The 19,052-nt window shown below is 37.4% G+C and overlaps 1 protein-coding gene across 3 annotated transcripts in view; it reads left to right on the top strand.

Moving 5' to 3' along the window:
• The window catches only part of LOC114654091 (lysine-specific demethylase 4C-like), a 980,420-nt gene that overhangs the window by 610,813 nt on the left and 350,555 nt on the right, over positions 1-19,052 (top strand). For all 3 annotated transcript variants that reach the window (XM_051930015.1, XM_051930013.1, XM_051930014.1), the window contains exon 13: positions 18,670-18,851. In XM_051930015.1, coding sequence (XP_051785975.1) covers positions 18,670-18,851 — 182 coding nt within the window. The remainder of the gene's footprint in view (positions 1-18,669; positions 18,852-19,052) is intronic.

Genomic DNA, 19,052 nt, shown 5'->3' with positions numbered 1-19,052 from the left:
ATGCTGCTCCCTATGCACTCGTGCATGACATGGTCATGATTTGTATTCTTTTTAATTTTTTTTTTACAATGAATCATAGCATTCAGAACTCCGCAGCCAGAGTCCTCACCCACACAAAGCATTCTGCTCACATCTCCCCTGTTCTCTCCCACCTTCACTGGTTACTGGTTTCATCAGAGATTAAATTAAAGATTCTGCTTCTCACCTTCAAAGCCCTACATAACCTTGCTCCTCTCTACCTCACTCATCTCCTAGCTCCATGCACTCCTTGTCACTCGAGCAGTAATCTCCTTACTCTCCCACACACCAGACTGTCCACCCTGGGAGGCGGTCCTTCAGTGTTATGGCCCCTCAACTCTGGAACTCTCTTCCTCAGTCTCTCCAAGATTGCTCCTCTTTTTCCACCTTTAAATCTCCACTGAAAACTTTCCTCTTTTATGAACTTTTGTCTTCTGTGTAATTTTTTTTGTGAAAAGCACTCTATAAATGCAACTTAATATTATTATTATTATTATTATTATAGCATTTTTGGAAGTTTAGCGGTCATATAATTCAGTGAGCATAACTAAGTTTCACTAGAGTATGCATTTAACAAAGTTAAAAATTAAATGTGTTTTCACATGGCATCGTGTTGATTTTTTTTATGGGTACCACCATTTAGTGCCATTGTTGTTGGAGTGCAGAGTATGTGACATCAACCATGTGATGGAATGAAAGCCAGCATCTCATATATATGCGCCGTGTTCACTAATTTTATAGCATTCAACAAAGACTGTTAGCTATGGTTATGAATTTAGTTTGCTATTGTTTATGCTTTACATCTCTCATTACAGCATTGGTAACTTGATTCACCCTGGCTTCTGACGTATTTTAAAACATATATTTTGACCATGACAATTGTCGGACATCTTAGCTTTGTTCTGAAAGATTTTACTTTTCTGTAGGTCTTTGCCTTTCTGGCATTTTTGTATACTTACTGTAATGTTGCATGTACAACCAATGTAGCAAGTGAGCAGACTGCATTTCAGTAAAAACCTGCATGTTGTGTCTGCCTCTATCATAAATGATCCAAGATTTCAGGTGCACATATTCTTGAAGTCTTTTATAGGCAGCTCCTGCTTACAAAACATTTACAATTTATACAGTTCTCCTTTGTTTTGTTGTGTGCACATCTTCCTGCCTGGCATTGTGTCATTCTGCTGATGACTGGGTGTGAGAAAACCAAAGAGATTTTGTGATGTAGACAGCTTTGCTAGTGGAGGCTCCAGCCACCTTGACCAAGAAGTAGTTCTCATACAGCTCCCATTTCAAGTCTATCATGATCTGCCTTGTGTCTTCCCTCATTGCTGTACATTGCGAAAACAAAATATGGGCAGTGATCACAGCTAGTTCAAGCAGATAACATGTCAACATGCCACCAACTATTCCCTGGTTTCACATGTCATCTGGTTAAGTACATCCACCTGAACATATCTTAAAAGACAAAAATGCCACCCTGCCCCAAAAGTGAGTTCAGCACATAAAAAAATCTAATTCAGTGAGTAGTGAACTACATACCTGAGTGCAGATGTTGTCCGTCACTGTCTGTTTTTGTTTTTCAGTCTGAGCCAATGCCGACCATGAGAAGCATGATGCTGTAAAGGCAGGTTCACTTTCTCAGCTTCTCTTTGTAGACAGCGAATGTAGCTTATCCAGCCACCATCGCTTTTGTTGAGAACATTTCTCTTGGCATGTTGCCTTTTATGGAAGGGGGCAGCTCTAATTTTATTTTTGTTTATGTCACCGAGCATGTTTATCTTTTTAGCAGTCAGTTTTTTGGCAAAGGAAAGAAAAATGAAAAACATTGTCAATGATAACATTTCTTCCTTTTGTTTGTGAAAAACTCAATGAGATGTATCGTCACAATCTCAGGCAGTCTTTCCCCCAGTGACCAAGTGGGATTTCTCCCCAAACAAGGAGGAGCATTTTGCTGTTTAAATAAGCAGTTATCCAAAACTTGATGCAAAACTTATTGGGTACTCAATAAAATTACGTCGACATTTGTCATAAATGACTGCAGATTATTCAGATTTTCTATGGTCTTCATGTACTGAAATAATGTGGGGTGTTATAAATGTGACATTTGTTCAGTGATTATTTTCTAATTGTATGCATTTAATTAAAATCAATAATGGTGTTAGAAAGGGATTTTTCATGGTAAAAAGAATATGCAAATTCTGTAATGGAAGCCACAAGTCAATAGAGTTGCTTGCAGCAGATTTATGGGATCTTTCATGCAAAAATATATATTTCCCCCGTGACCCTGTGTTCGGATTCAGCGGGTTGGAAAATGGATGGATGGATATATTGTGGGAAACAGGCCTGGAAACAGACAGGTAGTCATCATTGATTTCAACCCACACACATTTATTTACACGATAGTTACAAAAATGAAACACACACACTTCACCCCAAAGTCCAGGCCTTTTTCCTCAAATGCCCTTTCAGGTCTGCCTCCACTCCTCTCCTACGAGCTCTGTCCTGCTACACTCTCGACTCCAGCCTTTAAATAGAGGGAGGTCGCCCCCTCCAGTCCTCCCAGGCGTCCCGGCTGGGTACTACCCACAGCCGCTTGCCACAATGTATATATATATATATATATATATATATATATATATATATATATATATATGGTTGAAATAGTTTACTGTCAAATAAATGCAAAGAGTACACGACACGTGTTTCGCCCTCATTCTGGGCTCATCAGGTGTACACACTCCACTGCACTCCCTCTCGGGAATCGAACCTCGGACGTCAGCGCCAGAGGCGATGCCCCTAACGTTGCGCCACGGCGTGTGATTCGTTTATTTGACAGCATGTAGATCGGGGTAATTACATTCACGGCATTCGTAGTCTGTGTCACAATCTGATTGTATGGGTGGTTACGTCCGAGGCGCAACGTTAGGGGCATCGCCTCTGGCGCTGACGTCCGAGGTTCGATTCCCAAGAGGGAGTGCAGTGGAGTGTGTACACCTGATGAGCCCAGAATGAGGGCGAAACACGTGTCGTGTACTCTTTGCATTTATTTGACAGTAAACTATTTCAACCATTCTATGATCTGCTCCTCACAAACTGAGGGCACCGTGGCGGATGTTAGCAGATTGCTGGCCAACCACAAGCGTTACCTGGTAGGTAACCACCCATACAATCAGATTGTGACACAGACTACGAATGCCGTGAATATATATATATATATATATATATATATATATATATATATATATATACAGTGGTGTGAAAAACTATTTGCCCCCTTCCTGATTTCTTATTCTTTTGCATGTTTGTCACACAAAATGTTTCTGATCATCAAACACATTTAACAATTAGTCAAATATAACACAAGTAAACACAAAATGCAGTTTGTAAATGGTGGTTTTTATTATTTAGGGAGAAAAAAAAATCCAAACCCACATGGCCCTGTGTGAAAAAGTAATTGCCCCCTGAACCTAATAACTGGTTGGGCCATCCTTAGCAGCAATAACTGCAATCAAGCGTTTGCGATAACTTGCAATGAGTCTTTTACAGCGCTCTGGAGGAATTTTGGCCCGCTCATCTTTGCAAAATTGTTGTAATTCAGCTTTATTTGAGGGTTTTCTAGCATGAACCGCCTTTTTAAGGTCATGCCATAGCATCTCAATTGGATTCAGGTCAGGACTTTGACTAGGCCACTCCAAAGTCTTCATTTTGTTTTTCTTCAGCCATTCAGAGGTGGATTTGCTGGTGTGTTTTGGGTCATTGTCCTGTTGCAGCACCCAAGATCGCTTCAGCTTGAGTTGACGAACAGATGGCCGGACATTCTCCTTCAGGATTTTTTGGTATACAGTAGAATTCATGGTTCCATCTATCACAGCAAGCCTTCCAGGTCCTGAAGCAGCAAAACAACCCCAGACCATCACACTACCACCACCATATTTTACTGTTGGTATGATGTTCTTTTTCTGAAATGCTGTGTTCCTTTTACGCCAGATGTAACGGGACATTTGCCTTCCAAAAAGTTCAACTTTTGACTCATCAGTCCACAAGGTATTTTCCCAAAAGTCTTGGCAATCATTGAGATGTTTCTTAGCAAAATTGAGACGAGCCCTAATGTTCTTTTTGCTTAACAGTGGTTTGCGTCTTGGAAATCTGCCATGCAGGCCGTTTTTGCCCAGTCTCTTTCTTATGGTGGAGTCGTGAACACTGACCTTAATTGAGGCAAGTGAGGCCTGCAGTTCTTTAGACGTTGTCCTGGGGTCTTTTGTGACCTCTCGGATGAGTCGTCTCTGCGCTCTTGGGGTAATTTGGGTCGGCCGGCCACTCCTGGGAAAGTTCACCACTGTTCCATGTTTTTGCCATTTGTGGATAATGGCTCTCACTGTGGTTCGCTGGAGTCCCAAAGCTTTAGAAATGGCTTTATAACCTTTACCAGACTGATAGATCTCAATTACTTCTGTTCTCATTTGTTCCTGAATTTCTTTGGATCTTGGCATGATGTCTAGCTTTTGAGGTGCTTTTGGTCTACTTCTCTGTGTCAGGCAGCTCCTATTTAAGTGATTTCTTGATTGAAACAGGTGTGGCAGTAATCAGGCCTGGGGGTGGCTACGGAAATTGAACTCAGGTGTGATACACCACAGTTAGGTTATTTTTTAACAAGGGGGCAATTACTTTTTCACACATGTAGGTTTGGATTTTTTTTCTCCCTAAATAATAAACACCATCATTTAAAAACTGCATTTTGTGTTTACTTGTGTTATATTTGACTAATGGTTAAATGTGTTTGATGATCAGAAACATTTTGTGTGACAAACATGCAAAAGAATAAGAAATCAGGAAGGGGGCAAATACTTTTTCACACCACTGTATATATATATATATATATATAAATAGATAGATATAGATAGATATAGATATCAACCATCTACTCTTTTGAATAAAATTTTACAGTTATGACATGGGACTTTTCAGCTTAGCTATTCAGGAATCATCAAGCAAGGACAGGAGCATGAAATGCACACTGATACTGTATAATAAGTAACTAAGTAGCTAATTGGTAGAGTCCTTCTGTGCTAATACTTGAAATGAGCTCTCTGTTCTCAACCAAATTATTTTATTACTTATTAATTTATTTCAGGTCTGAATGGTCAGTCCAAAAGTGGCCGTAAAAAAAAAGTGTAAAGTGAAGTTATGTTTATTAATTTATGGAAGGGATGTGACATTTGAAGGCAAAGACACAAGCATAAATATCACATATGTACTTGTCCGGAAAGCTGTGGTCTACTACACTATTCTTAAGTGGCATCTCACAGTGGCCTTTTAAGCCATGCTGAAGCGACAATGCTGTGCAACCTAGCAATGCTGTCTTTCCACAACTGGAGCTGCAGTCCAAATTTGTTTCCAACAACCTTTGCCCTTATTAACACTCTGGTTGACATGTTGAAGCAATTTATTATTTGGAAGCATAAAATTAACTGCACCGTATGACCTCTTAATGTCTTAATTTTGCATATGTGCAAGTAATTTCATTTGAAATGCATGCAGCCAGGTCTGTTCATCCAGGGTTTGTTGGAAAGCAAGAAAATTGCTTTCTAGCACTGCAATACACTTCTAAGAAAGAAACCTTGTTCATATTTGTTTATGAATTTATGTATTATATGTTCATATTTAAGTTATTAATAATCAGAAGTAATAGTGAATAAGCTGGTCATACTTTTATGGGCTATAGGACTAATGTTTAGACTCATTGATTCTTCCCTAGGAAGCAATTCAAAAATAATTTTGAAATCAATATATTTTCACTTATGGATCTGGGCAAAGGTTGATGACAGTGATTAAATCTACATAGCAAAGCAGGTCTGGTCCTTCAGCCAGCCTTGTTGATTTAATTGCTAATCACTATTGAAAATCCTAATAGAAAATAAATGAGTTTGTGGCCTACAGAGACGAAAGTTAGGAAATCTTAGTAAATGAATTTCACATACAAGTGAGTTGTACAATGTAAGAAATAAATACTGTTTAAGTTGGCAAAAGAGTCTGTCAGCTGAAAAAAATATATAAATAAAATACAATATGCTTTATAATGTTTTATAGGCTTATATGTTTATACATTTAGTTGAATACCACATCATAATATCATTCCTATAAAAAGTATTCACTCCCTTAGATGTTGTTACATTTTATTATTATACAACATTGAATCACAGTGGATTTGTATTTTTATACTTGTCAACAGAGAAAGACTGTTTAATGTCAAAGTGAAAGTACATCTCTGCAAAGTGGTCTAAAGTAAACACAAAATAATTGATCGCATAAGTATTTACCCCCTTCAAGTCAGTATTTTGTAGGCTCACCTCTGGTAGTTATGACAGCCTTGTCTCTGTGTGCCCAGGTCTCACTGTCTACTAGCACTGTGCATCTGGTCACTACGATATTCTGCATTCTTCTTCATAAAAGTTTTTCAAGCTCTGTCAGGTTGCATGGTGATCATAAGTGAACAACCTTTGTCTCATTCAACCACAAATTCTCAATTGGACTGGCATGTGTCCTAACAGGTGGTGCAGTGGTAGTGCTGCTGCTTTGCAGTAAGGAGACTGTGGAAGATTGTGGGTTCGCTTCCCGGTTCCTCCCTGTGTGGATAGCGCTTTGAGTACTGAGAAAAGCGCTATATAAATGTAATGAATTATTATTATTATTATGTGGACTCATCCACTCCAGGACATTAGCATTGTTGTTTTTAAACTATTTCACCTTATGTTTGGAGTTGTTACCTTGCTTGAATTCAGGCACAGGTTTCTTGTAGACTGATTTATGTCTTCTTGCAGGATTTCCCTGTATTTTGCTGCATCCATTTTACCCTTGACCCTCACAATCCTTCCAGGGCCTGACAGCAGAGAAGCACCCCTACAGCATTATGCTGCCAACACCATACGTTACAGTGGGGATGGCGTGTTTGAGTGTTTGAACGTGGTGTTAAGTCTAGTATCAAAAAAGTTCAGTTTTGATCTCATCAGACCATAAAACATTCTTCTAGCTAACTTCAGAGTCTCTCATGCATCTTCTGGAAAACTGTAGCCGAGAGTTTTTTTCTTTGCCATTCTCCCATAAAGCTGTATCTGGTATATCTCCTGGCCAACAGCTGTCTGCATTGTCACTTAAACTTCATCCATTGTAGCTTGTGACTCATTTAGAGTTATCATGGTGACCACCCTCACTAGTCTTCTTTTTGTACAATCGCTCAGTTTTTGTGGACAGTCTACTCTAGGAAGATAATGACTACTTTAACTCTCCAAGGGATATTCGGTGACTTGTCTGTATCCCAACTTGTGCTTTCCATTACCTTTCCATGGTATTGCTGTACCACTGTACTGAGTCACCACAAGTAGGCATTTATACTACAATCAACAGAACCTAAACTAAAGACAGGTGATCTCCAGTTAAATAATTTTGTGACACCCACAACCAATTGGCTACACCAGTGACGATTTAGACGTATCATATTAAAGGGGGTGCTCATTGTGTTTTTTATTTTTTGTTAATTTAGACTACTTTGCTTAGATTTGTGTTCAATTTCACATTACAACGCCTTTTTCCGTTGATCAGTGTCATAAATGACAAGTTAAATCCACTTTGGTTCAATGTTGTATAATGATAAAATGTAAAACCTTCCAAGGGGTGAATAGTTTTTATTGGCACTGTAAATAATCACATTTTTGCCTTTCCATATCACCACAGGTAGTAATTTGTGTTGAAAAGGTGACCATGTGGCAGGGGTGGACATACAATCAGGGAATTCCAGATGCACACCAATGTTCCCTCTAAGCCTGGGGTACCCTGGTGCATGCACTTTTTTTTTTTTCATGTGAGCAACAAGTTCTAAAAACCAACAATTTCTGAGTGCCAGTATTATCAATGTATTCTTGTATATAGCACAAAAAAAATCACACATCTGATTATTTACTATTTCATAGTTAATGTTCAATTTCTAAAAATTAACTGAACTGATATAACAAAGTTTATTTTATAAAAATGTATTTCTACTTAGAATTTCACTGAATATTCAAACAGTTTCTCTTCTGACCTTTTCTGTCTTCCATAAGTTATAAACTCTATAAACATTAACCAACTGTACAGAATTTAAAAAGAGATTAAATCTCATCAAGTTTTCCAAATGCTCAACTTCAAGACTTTGTTTTTATGTTGTTCATTAGACTACTGTATATACTCATGGATAAGTTCTCCTGCAGATAAGTCGGGACTTGATTATATAGTACAGTAATCCCTCCTCCATCGCAGGGGTTGCGTTCCAGAGCCACCCGCGAAATAAGAAAATTCGCGAAGTAGAAACCATATGTTTATATGGTTATTTTTATATTGTCATGCTTGGGTCACAGATTTGCGCAGAAACACAGGAGGTTGTAGAGAGACAGGAACGTTATTCAAACACTGCAAACAAACATTTGTCTCTTTTTCAAAAGTTTAAACTGTGCTCCATGACAAGACAGAGATGACAGTTCAGTCTCACAATTAAAAGAATGCAAACATATCTTCCTCTTCAAAGGAGCAAACAAATCAATAGGGCTGTTTGGCTTTTAAGTATGCGAAGCACCGCGGCACAAAGCTGTTGAAGGCGGCAGCTCACACCCCCTCCGTCAGGAGCAGAGAGAGAGAGAGATAGAGAGAGACAGATAAAAAAGTCAATACGTGCCCTTCGTGCTTTTAAGTATGCGAAGCACTGTGCAGCATGTCGTTTCAGGAAGCAGCTGCACAAAAGATAGCAACGTGAAGATAATCTTTCAGCATTTTTAGACGAGTGTCCGTATCGTCTAGGTGTGCGAACAGCCCCCCTGCTCAATCCCCCTACGTCAGGATCAGAGAAAGTCAGCACAAGAGACAGAGAAAAGTAAGCTGGGTAACTTCTCAGCCATCTGCCAATAGCGTCCCTTGTATGAAATCAACTGGGCAAACCAACTGAGGAAGCATGTACCAGAAATTAAAAGACCCATTGTCCTCAGAAACCCGCGAAGCAGCGAAAAATCCGCGATATATATTTAAATATGCTTACATATAAAATCCGCGTTGGAGTGAAGCCGCGAAAGGCGAAGCACGATATAGCGAGGGATTACTGTATAATTTCTGGTATTTTATAATGTCGGTTGTATAAGTCAAATGCGAAAAACTCACACTATTGATCCAAGAGATTATAATATGCTAATGCCCACCTCCGAGAGTAACCACGGAGCACACTGCCTTTGTTTCTATGTGGGTGCGGTAATGTGCTGTCTCAGTGCGTGCTCCTAACCCCTCCCTCTCTCTCTCTCTCTCTCTGTTGTGCCTGCATGACCTCACAGTTATACCCAAACTTTTCCGAAGCAACGTTTGCACTGATTTGTGTTTTTTGTATCTCACACCCTCATACACCTTTATTGTAAGAGCATCCCTTATCTACAATGGAGTGTTCGATTAAAAGAAAATATGAAGCTGGTTTTAAATTAAACATCGTTGAAGTAGCAAAAGAAATTGGTAACTGCGCTGCTGCAACAAAATTCGATGTGTCTGAGAAACTGATGTGAGATTGGAGGAGGCAAGAAGATGTTAAAAAAAAATTTAAGTGTCACATTTTTGAACGGGTGTATAAGTCAGGGTCTGATTTTATGATCGATTTTTCAGGTTTCAAGACCTGACTTATACATTAGTATATACGGTAAATCCTCTTTCACAGTCAGCACTCAATGCCTCAAAATGTGTCACAAAGATCCAAACGTAAAAGTAACTCCTTAAAGTTATCCTGTTAGTAAATTTAACCACATCTGAAAATGTCTTTACAGTTCCAGTTTCTAATTTTTCTATAATCAGTATCTTGAACCTCATTTATTGGTTTAAATATAATCACATCTGCCACTGAATATTTGACAAGTTCATCAAATTTTGCCATCTTAAAAGATGACATGATGACAATTATGTAAGTAGTCATTAGCAAAGATTCAATGTCACTCATCAGAGTGACCCATCATCATCTATATCCATGTTCTCATGATGTACTACATAATGCCGCCCTGATAAGTGTGGAATGGACTTCTGCAAAAGATTAGCTACATTTTTTTTCATTTGCCCTGCATGACTGATGCGTCGTCTGAAGTAAACATTACCATCTGGTTTAAATCTAACTTGTTTTTCATGTAAAACTATTGAATAGCCTCAGGAATGGGTACACTGTCTCATGCTGTTAATGTTATTAAGCTGGCGAACACAGTTTTATGAATGGGTTCACTTTCATTCCTTAATTTAATACATAAAATTAACATTTTTGAAAATGTTATATTAGTTGATTTATTGACTATCAAAGTGTGGTAGGGTAAATCTCTATTTTCATTTAACATGTTAGTGTTCATTGTTGAATTTAGGATCGCTAACTATCTGGTATTTTCACTAATTTGCCAACGTGATCAAGAATATCTTGGACCACCAACACAGAAGAATTTATTTTCACAGCCAGCAAAACGTTATCTATTAAAACCTTTTACTGGTCTTTTGTTTTCATTGCATAAGTTTTCTTGTCTGCCTTCACATTCTTGCTTATTCTCTTAATCTTTTTTTTCCAAAATATTTTTTGATTGATTTTTAAGTTTTGCAACTGAATCGATATGAGATTTCTGGTTCAAATTGAGATGGTCCTTTTCCAGTTTCTCTTTGCTTTCCCTGAGGTCCATTTATTAAAAGATCCTGCTTTCAGACATGTTTTGCAAATTACACCATCCATCTCCGAGTAGTTAAAAAAATTCTCCCAGAAGCCCATTGTGATAAGAGATCAATGGCACAGTGTAGTCTTTATATAAACAATCGCGTCCTGGTAAGTGTGGGCTCCAATCAGGTGTGGGTGTACTCGAATGCTCTGGGGTTGATTGAGGTGCTTGACTGATTGTGCATACACGTGCAAAGGCAAGTGGATTAGTCAGGTGCCTCATTCACAACTTGGAGGTAGTGGTGAATCACACCTGTGCTCAACCAGGCCATATAAAGTGGAGGATGGATGGGACAAGAGGGGATCAGAACAGTGAAAGAAATTGAAATATGAAGGAAAAGGAATAGAGGTTAAAGAAAAGGACAGAGAGGGAAGGGCAGGAACTGATAAAGCCAGTGAAAGACAGAGAGGAAGCAGGAAGATGGGAAAGTGCGCCCCAGGGAAGGAGCATGTGGCCAGTGCTTAAGAAGGGGCTGTAAGTCGCTTCTGTTGAGCACCCTACAGAGAAGAGGCAACCATGTACCTAGTGAAGGCTCCTGCAGATGTTGAGTGTTGTTGCCGGAAGTGGTACTTTAACTGAATACTTTCTCAAATTTTCAAGTAAACTATGGTTATAATTACAGATAGATGATTCAAATTTTGCATAAATATTTATAATGATAAAAAGCAAACATATATGAAATTTGAGAAAAATGATTCAACGAGAAGGAGTATTTTATCTAAACAACCATTCAAATTTTTTCTATCATGGAAATATAAATGTGTACACAATATTAAAAACGGTATTCAATATAACACATATTCTTGCAATAACTATGATTAATTTTATTTTAATATATACATCATCCATTTAACAATAATGTGTAAACATTGAACATGCCATGTAAATATAAAAATGTAATAGGAAAAATAAGCTGCTGCGTCCCCATTGTGTTCATAGTAATACATTTAATCTTATGAAATTTTTTTAAATTTCTGTCATCATTATCATATTTAAATTTAGCTAAATGCACTTTTACCTATATCAATTTATCGCAACAAATATTATATAATACTAACACTTTTTCTATGTTTTTAGGTGACTATACCTCTTTTTACTTTGCGTGTAATCTAGGTAATGCATATTTAATCATGAAAAAATTCCACCACCTTTTTTGACCTCCCTAAGTGCAAAAATATCATTTTAATACAAAGTTTGATTATAAATAGAGATAAATGATTTTGTATCAATATTATCAGTTAGTTATAATGAGAAACAGAGACATGATATTTGAGAAATACTGCACAACTAGAAGTGGTTCTGATGACCTTTTCCTCTATCTCAGTATATGAGAAAGTCGAGGGGAGCACACTCCCGATTTTTTATTATAAACTTTTGTCCTTGAATTCTGAGCAAAAGTTCAAAACACACTTCCTATCTTTAAATTATGATCATTTCATATGAACAGAGGCATTATAAAATATATATATATTAAGTGTCATATCTTATTTGGATTTTTCTGACTTTTTAGCAAGCAGAAACTTTGCTAAATCTGCACTTCAAAATGAGTAGATAAGCATAAGATGATGACAGAGTAGCAAGTAAATGCTAGAATACCACAACACACTGAAAATGGTCTGAAAGTAAAACACACGCACACCTTCTCTTCTGAAATGCCAACAGGTTTAACGATACAATTTCCGTCAATTCCCTCCCTCGCTCCCTCCCCTTCTGCTGCCACATAGGCTTATATAGTTGCACCACTCTTTCTGCACCACACGTTGCTCCATATTTTTTGAAATGTAGCTGCTCTGCACAGAATGCAGTCAAAAATAGAATGCATCCTTGAGCTTTCACTCAAAATGTCACAAAGTTTCATTGAGCCCATCCATTGTGCTTTGTTTTTTCACAATGAATATTTCCAGTTTTTTTTTATTATAATGATGTGTAATGTTTATGTTTATGTTTATCTATCAATACTCATTTCCGTCATGTTACTGAAGCTTTGAGCAAGTGTTTTGATTGTGTGGGAGTGAGTTGTGGTTGACAGCAGACAAAGAAGGAAAATCTAAAACAGTAATTCCATTCCTTTATGTCTCCTGGTGGAATCTGGCAATATTGGGGCATATATGCAGGCAGAGGAGTATAAATGATTTACAGATTATAGATGATTAAATGCAGTTAACTTAAAATACTGTACATGCAAGGTCTAATTTAAAATATCACTAGCTCTTAATTTTCCGCTTCCTTCCACTTCAGATCTAACTTGACAAATAGTCAAACAACTTATCATGGCATTTTCATATTAAACAAATGTACCTACTGAAAGAGAGCACTTTCTTACTACTTTTAATTAAACAACGTTTCTAATAAATAATATCAAGAGTCTTAAAGAATGAACATCTGCACTAAAATAAATTGGAAATTAAACCTTTTCCACAAGGTAATAAAGTAATTAAACACTTCTCTTCTATTACTGTCTGACCTGTTTGGTCTCTCTTAGCCTGAAATTTATTTCTGAAATGTAGAAATTCCAGCCTAAAGTAGTATCTTAGTGATGGCCGCCTCCTGAGGGGGTGTGCGTACTTATTTGCACTTTGCAATATTTATGTGTCATGTTCTCTAAACAAATATTTAACCTTTGATGTAGAGTGACTGTCCTATCATGTTCAGTTAGGTAGTTCACAACAATAATAGTCAGGAGTTAATTCAATTAAATTCTTATTAAACTCACTCATTGGGAAAAACACTATTTCATGTTTAGTTACATTGCCAAAATATGACCGGATGTTACATGTAACGCAGTAGGTATCAATTCTTTAAGAACATTTCAATATTTAAACAAGGAAAACATCAGCAAGAAATTGGCAGTTGCTGGTGGACATTGAACAACAGGTGGAGTTCTCCAGCCACATCACCGTCATTGGCTTGCAACCAGACCTTGTCACCCTGTCTTAGGCCACCAAGCAAATGGTGATGTTGAAGATGACAGTCCCAAATGAAGAGCATTTTGGAAGAGGCCCCTGAAAGGAAGCTCAACAAATACTCATGACTGGTCAGGCAATGCCTGCAAGTTGAATAAAGAGCCAGGCGCTCTGCTGTGGATATTAGCTTCAGGGGCTTTGCAGCCCATTCCCAAACTTAGGCCCTCATTCACCTAGGAACAGAAGCAATGGAGAGAGCCTCTCATTGGCTATGGTTAAAGGGAAGAGACAGGTGGAGTCAAGGAGCTCACGTGGTGGATGCCTTAATCTAGTATGACAAGATATAAAGTACATCCGAAGACATTTCTGATTTTTGTGTCACAGCATCCTTTTAACAAAACATTTATTTTCCTTGTATTTTAAGCATTCATAGTTTGTTAGTGCAGTAACATATCAAGATAGTGCACTAGGCACATCATTGAAGTAAGTGCCATACTGGTACATTTGTGGACTCTTTTTAACCACTTGTTACCAGTTCTATTCAAATCAGGTACTGTAGGATATGATCAATCTCCATTACTTCCATTGCATCATTTGAAAAATATAGTCCTGTGTCAAGGAACAACCAGTCCTACACCTCCAGCTAAAACAGATATTTATTTAAATTTAAATTGCAGCTATCAGTTACATTTATTATAGTAACATTACTGAGTGGTTTTGACATGATATTTCAGTTTGTGGTTAGTGGTACTGCAAACTTAATAAAAATTTATAAAACAACCAAGATCCTCTGAAGTAGGCTTTCTCACTGTGCAAAAGGCTTGTGTCACTAATCTCAGAAAAACACTCATTCAACTTTGTGACGTTTGCAGATTTAACACTTTTTCTGCATAATTTTTGATTTCATCCAGTGGAATTGGCCAGAGGAAACGGAAAACCTCCTGACCTTTAACCTGAGTAGTATATTGCTTTTGTACTTCTGCACTAGTCATGAAATGATGATAATTAAGACCATTATCAAACATAACGGTGTCACATAGCACATCCACTACCAGAATACCTTGGTGTATGTTGGGCAGTGATCAACCTGTGGTGGCTATAATCACACTCAGAATTGTGTTTTGAGAATTCACGTGAAACAGCAGGACTTCCAACTAATTACTACTTAGTGGCATCTTTGGGTCAGGCTGTCATGTCTATTGTTTTATCAGACCTGAGAGACCTAGGCTTTCATAGCAAGAGTGTGCGGGGGACACCTAATTCAAATCACTGAAAGACTTCAACTATTTTCAATGAGAGGCAGGTTCATAAGGCCCTGCTCAAGATCTTACTTGGTGGATAGGCTATAAGGAAGTTTGGTCTCATGGTTGTTGGTGCCTGGCATGAACATCAGTGGTACGTAGATCTTTAAATAAATTTTTTTAATCACATTAATAGATGTCCTTATTAAGCAAACAAAGTAGTGCATGACCAAGAAGACTGTTACTGCAGCCTTCTTTTATTTTTAGGAAAAAGTCCAGGGAGTACATGGAAAAAGACTGCCAGACAGTCTCAAAAATGTTCTGACAAACTGTTCAGTTATTCATAAGAGGCTTTTAAAAGTTTACTGTGGCAATGAAAATTGTAGAGTAATGGGAGGACCATTTCTCTGTTCATCTAGATGCAATAGATGCATGCTACCTGTAGCAAACAGTATTGGAAACCGGATAGGATTGCATAGTGGATTGGCTGTTAAAAGTTCAGATCAGAGCTACTAAAAGACAAGAGTATTGCCTTGTCCATAATAAAATATTTTATGTGTGGAATGTGTTCCCCATGTAAAAAAAAAAAATAAAAGTACAGGTCCATAATACAACTGTTCACTTTCATTTGGATTATTACAATTGGAGCATAAGCATGTTAAGTGGCTTACTTGTACTAAGAATACTGCATATTTTCATTGGTTCACTAGAGTGCTGGTCGCTATTTTTAAAAAGTGCGATCAGAAGATGTTTTTTTTTCTGTAACAGTTATTCTTCCTGCACTTAATCCTGACTAAATGTGCTTAGTGGACTTATGACATTGTGCCTTGGAGTGTCTCAGGGAAAATTTATTAGGAATATGCAAGCCAAGGCTACTGCTGAGTACGTTTGGTCACTGTGTATGCAGAGTAAAATCAATGTCTGTACTCTTGATATTTATTCAAGCCTAAACTTGAGCTGGACCAAATGTACATCTTGCTCTTGTCTGCTGTTTTGTTGTAGAATTTTCTTGGTCAGGTAATCATAGGGGATTTGAGGGTGAGTTTTCTATTGTTGGATGATAGTGCTTTTTGTCTTTTGCCATGTTAATGGGATCTCTAGAACATACATGAGTAACTGCTATTCAACAGAATTTGTACCAGATGATGGATGCTGTGGTTCTGAGCTTCTTAATCATCCCCTAGGGTATATATTGTGATGAAAACGAGAAAGTTACGATTAGAAAATTGTCAAATTGTGCATCTCATCATGATTTCTTAAATTCTTGTTAATGATTTTCATTCTTATGAATTGGTAGATTTTTCATTGTGTACATTTGGCACCTTTCTGTCATGCACTATTAATGTGTGATTATATTGGATAGTCTTTTTTATACTTCTCTTACTTATTATGAATATTAATGTGCTGTTTTATTGATTTAATTTGTAACTTTGTACTTAGCTGGGGTTTTATAGGGTAGCACTGTTATTGATGGTGCCTCATAGCTTCTGTGTCTGTGAATATTTTCTCTTCATTCCTGTGTCTGCATGTATTTCCTCCCACTTACAAAGATATTAATATTAATTACAGTGGCAAGTCTAAACTGGAAGAGTGTGAATGAGTGTGGTTGCGTCCTTTGGTAGATTTGTGTGTTGAACTGGCCCAGTCTGACTGCATGTTCAGTATACCTACATATTCACAAGTTTCTTCCTACATCTTGAAGACACAAATGTTACTATGATTGGTAAGTCTACATGGGTCAGGTGTGAATGAGCTTGTATATACGGCATATAAAAGTGCTCCCAGTGATGGATAGGAGGCTCATAGAGTTTATATGTTCTTCCTGTGCCTGAATGGTTTTCTCCAGGCTACACAAAATTAGAATGAGGTATGTTGGTATAAAGAGTTAGTATGCAAGTATTTAGTTAGTATACTGTGTTATGAATAATGTAAATGTGTATGCCATGTGAAGAACTAGCATTGATCCAACTGGGCCAGGGCCTGACGCCATACACCATTGTAGTAGAAAAAACAAGATAAATGTATTAATGGTTTGTAAAGGTACTCTTTGAAATGTATGAAGTGAATGAATTGTGTTATACAGTATATGGTTAGAATAATCCTAATTTTTAATGTTTTGGGTTGATTTTTTTTTTCTCCTTGGGCACATTTTTAATGAGCTTTATTTATGGTTTATTCTCGGTTCAGGTTGTCAAGGTACATTTAGGGTTGGTTAATTCTTTTATGGTTATTGTACTGAAGTCTATTTTACTTCTCTGACTATTTTTGGATGCTATTTATTTATTTATTGCTGTGCGTGTCACCATTTTGTAAGTCTTGTTGTTGAGATGCTCAGTAAGGTCTATCTGCAGACCTCGAAAGCTCCACACCATTGAGAAGCCAATCAAATTGCACACATCAGTTAACATTTAAAGGTAGAAATCTCACGTGAGACACCTTTTAATTTGTACCTTTCTCAATAAGCCCAATTTAAAAGTACCATGTGCTTCGACATTACAAAACATCCTTATATTGTGTTTAAGATTAGGGTTGTGAGAGGGTTATCTGACTCATGATTAATGGCGACTATCAAGCAAGACATGTCTTTGTCTCAGTTAGTGAGACTGTTGTTCAGTGCTATGGGGCATAGTCAGACAGAGACAGTTTTTGCTGTGTAATTATGGAGCATAATTGTGTAATCTAATTGGCTATTGAGTGGAGCTTCTGAATTACATAGCTCTGCAGGTGTGCAGGCACAACCTTCTCAAGATGCTACTCCAGAGGTTGTGACCTTTGATGCATTTAATGTGACAGCATTTAAAGGCTGGCACTGGCAATCTTGTTTTATCTCAGTTTCTGGATAACTTTTTGAAAGAAAGAATCTCTGTGTTCTCGTGTAGTTTCTCTCTGGTTTTTAAATTCCTGATATATCCCAAGACTTTGACTTTGAATTACATTCTGGCTTGTATGCTCGATTTTTATTTAACCTTTGCTTCTGATCCTTGCTGGTTATTATTATAAATTTGGCCTATGCATTTCCTGAACTTTTATTCCTTTCTCAGCTTAACTTCTGCTCAACATAACACTGATGTGAACTTATTGGTTTCTAATCAAAAGCCCACTTAGAACTGACATTATTTTGTAATTGTCTTTTATTCAGTTCTGAACTATATAAAATAATATTAGCACTGCCATGAAAATGCCCTCACTTTTTCAAATGATTTCCAAGCTCTCCAATTGTAATATGGTGAATTTAACTTGAAGCGTTCAATATCTACAGTAATTAAGATTGGTAAGAACTGTTTCTAATGGTACAGTTGTGTGTCTTCCCATGTTCCATTACTGCTGATTATCATTTTTCTTTTTAAGTCTTCCACATGTACTTTGAAATAGTCATCTTAAACTACAAGGTATCCTTCCTCCCAAATAAGCTGTGCGGGCAGTTTAAGGATGCCTTACTGTATGGCTTAGAATGGAACAGAAAATCAATTTATAACCTTCATGGCTTTTATAGTCAAACCCCGGTAGTGTAGTAAATTAAAAGTGAAGTGGCTCCTGTAGGTGCATAGCAGCTATAACTGCAGAGCTTTTTCTCTGTGGACCAATAGTAACTTATTATTAACCATATTTGTTATAAGGCTTTCTTGTAAGAGTGAGTGACAAACCTCTTTTTAAATAGACTGCTAGTGATGGATGCCTAGATTACTTGGTTATTGATTGCTCTCCATGTCTGATTTATTTTTGTTTTTCTCATATAAAACCCATTTTTTTCTTTCATGTCTTTTCTTGCAGAAATACCAACTGTTTCTCCGGCTGAAAACGATGAACAGGAATGCGAGCCATGGGCCAAACCCCTTGTGCATCTATGGCAAAACACAGATCACAGTTTTCAAGCAGAGAGGGAATACAATGCTAAAGCTGCCAAAACTAAGCCTTATTGTGCTATCTGCACACTATTTATGCCATACTACCAGGTAAATATGCTGTTAATTGATAAGGTAAAAAGGCTTTTTTATTGTCTGCACCTGGGTGTGAAATGTTGCATTGAAAGTATTCTCATGTAGACTGAGCTGTGAATAGAGCGATTGTTTAATATTGCTGTCACTTTCCCTCCCAAAGGTAGGAGCCAAAAAGTAGAGTTGCAAATTCAGCATGTAAAAGGTCACAGAATGCTA

Source organism: Erpetoichthys calabaricus, chromosome 7 (genome assembly GCF_900747795.2).
Source record: "Erpetoichthys calabaricus chromosome 7, fErpCal1.3, whole genome shotgun sequence".
Taxonomy (NCBI): domain Eukaryota; kingdom Metazoa; phylum Chordata; class Cladistia; order Polypteriformes; family Polypteridae; genus Erpetoichthys; species Erpetoichthys calabaricus.
Note: the sequence above shows the minus strand (reverse complement) of the source record. Positions and strands in the feature narration are given on the sequence as shown.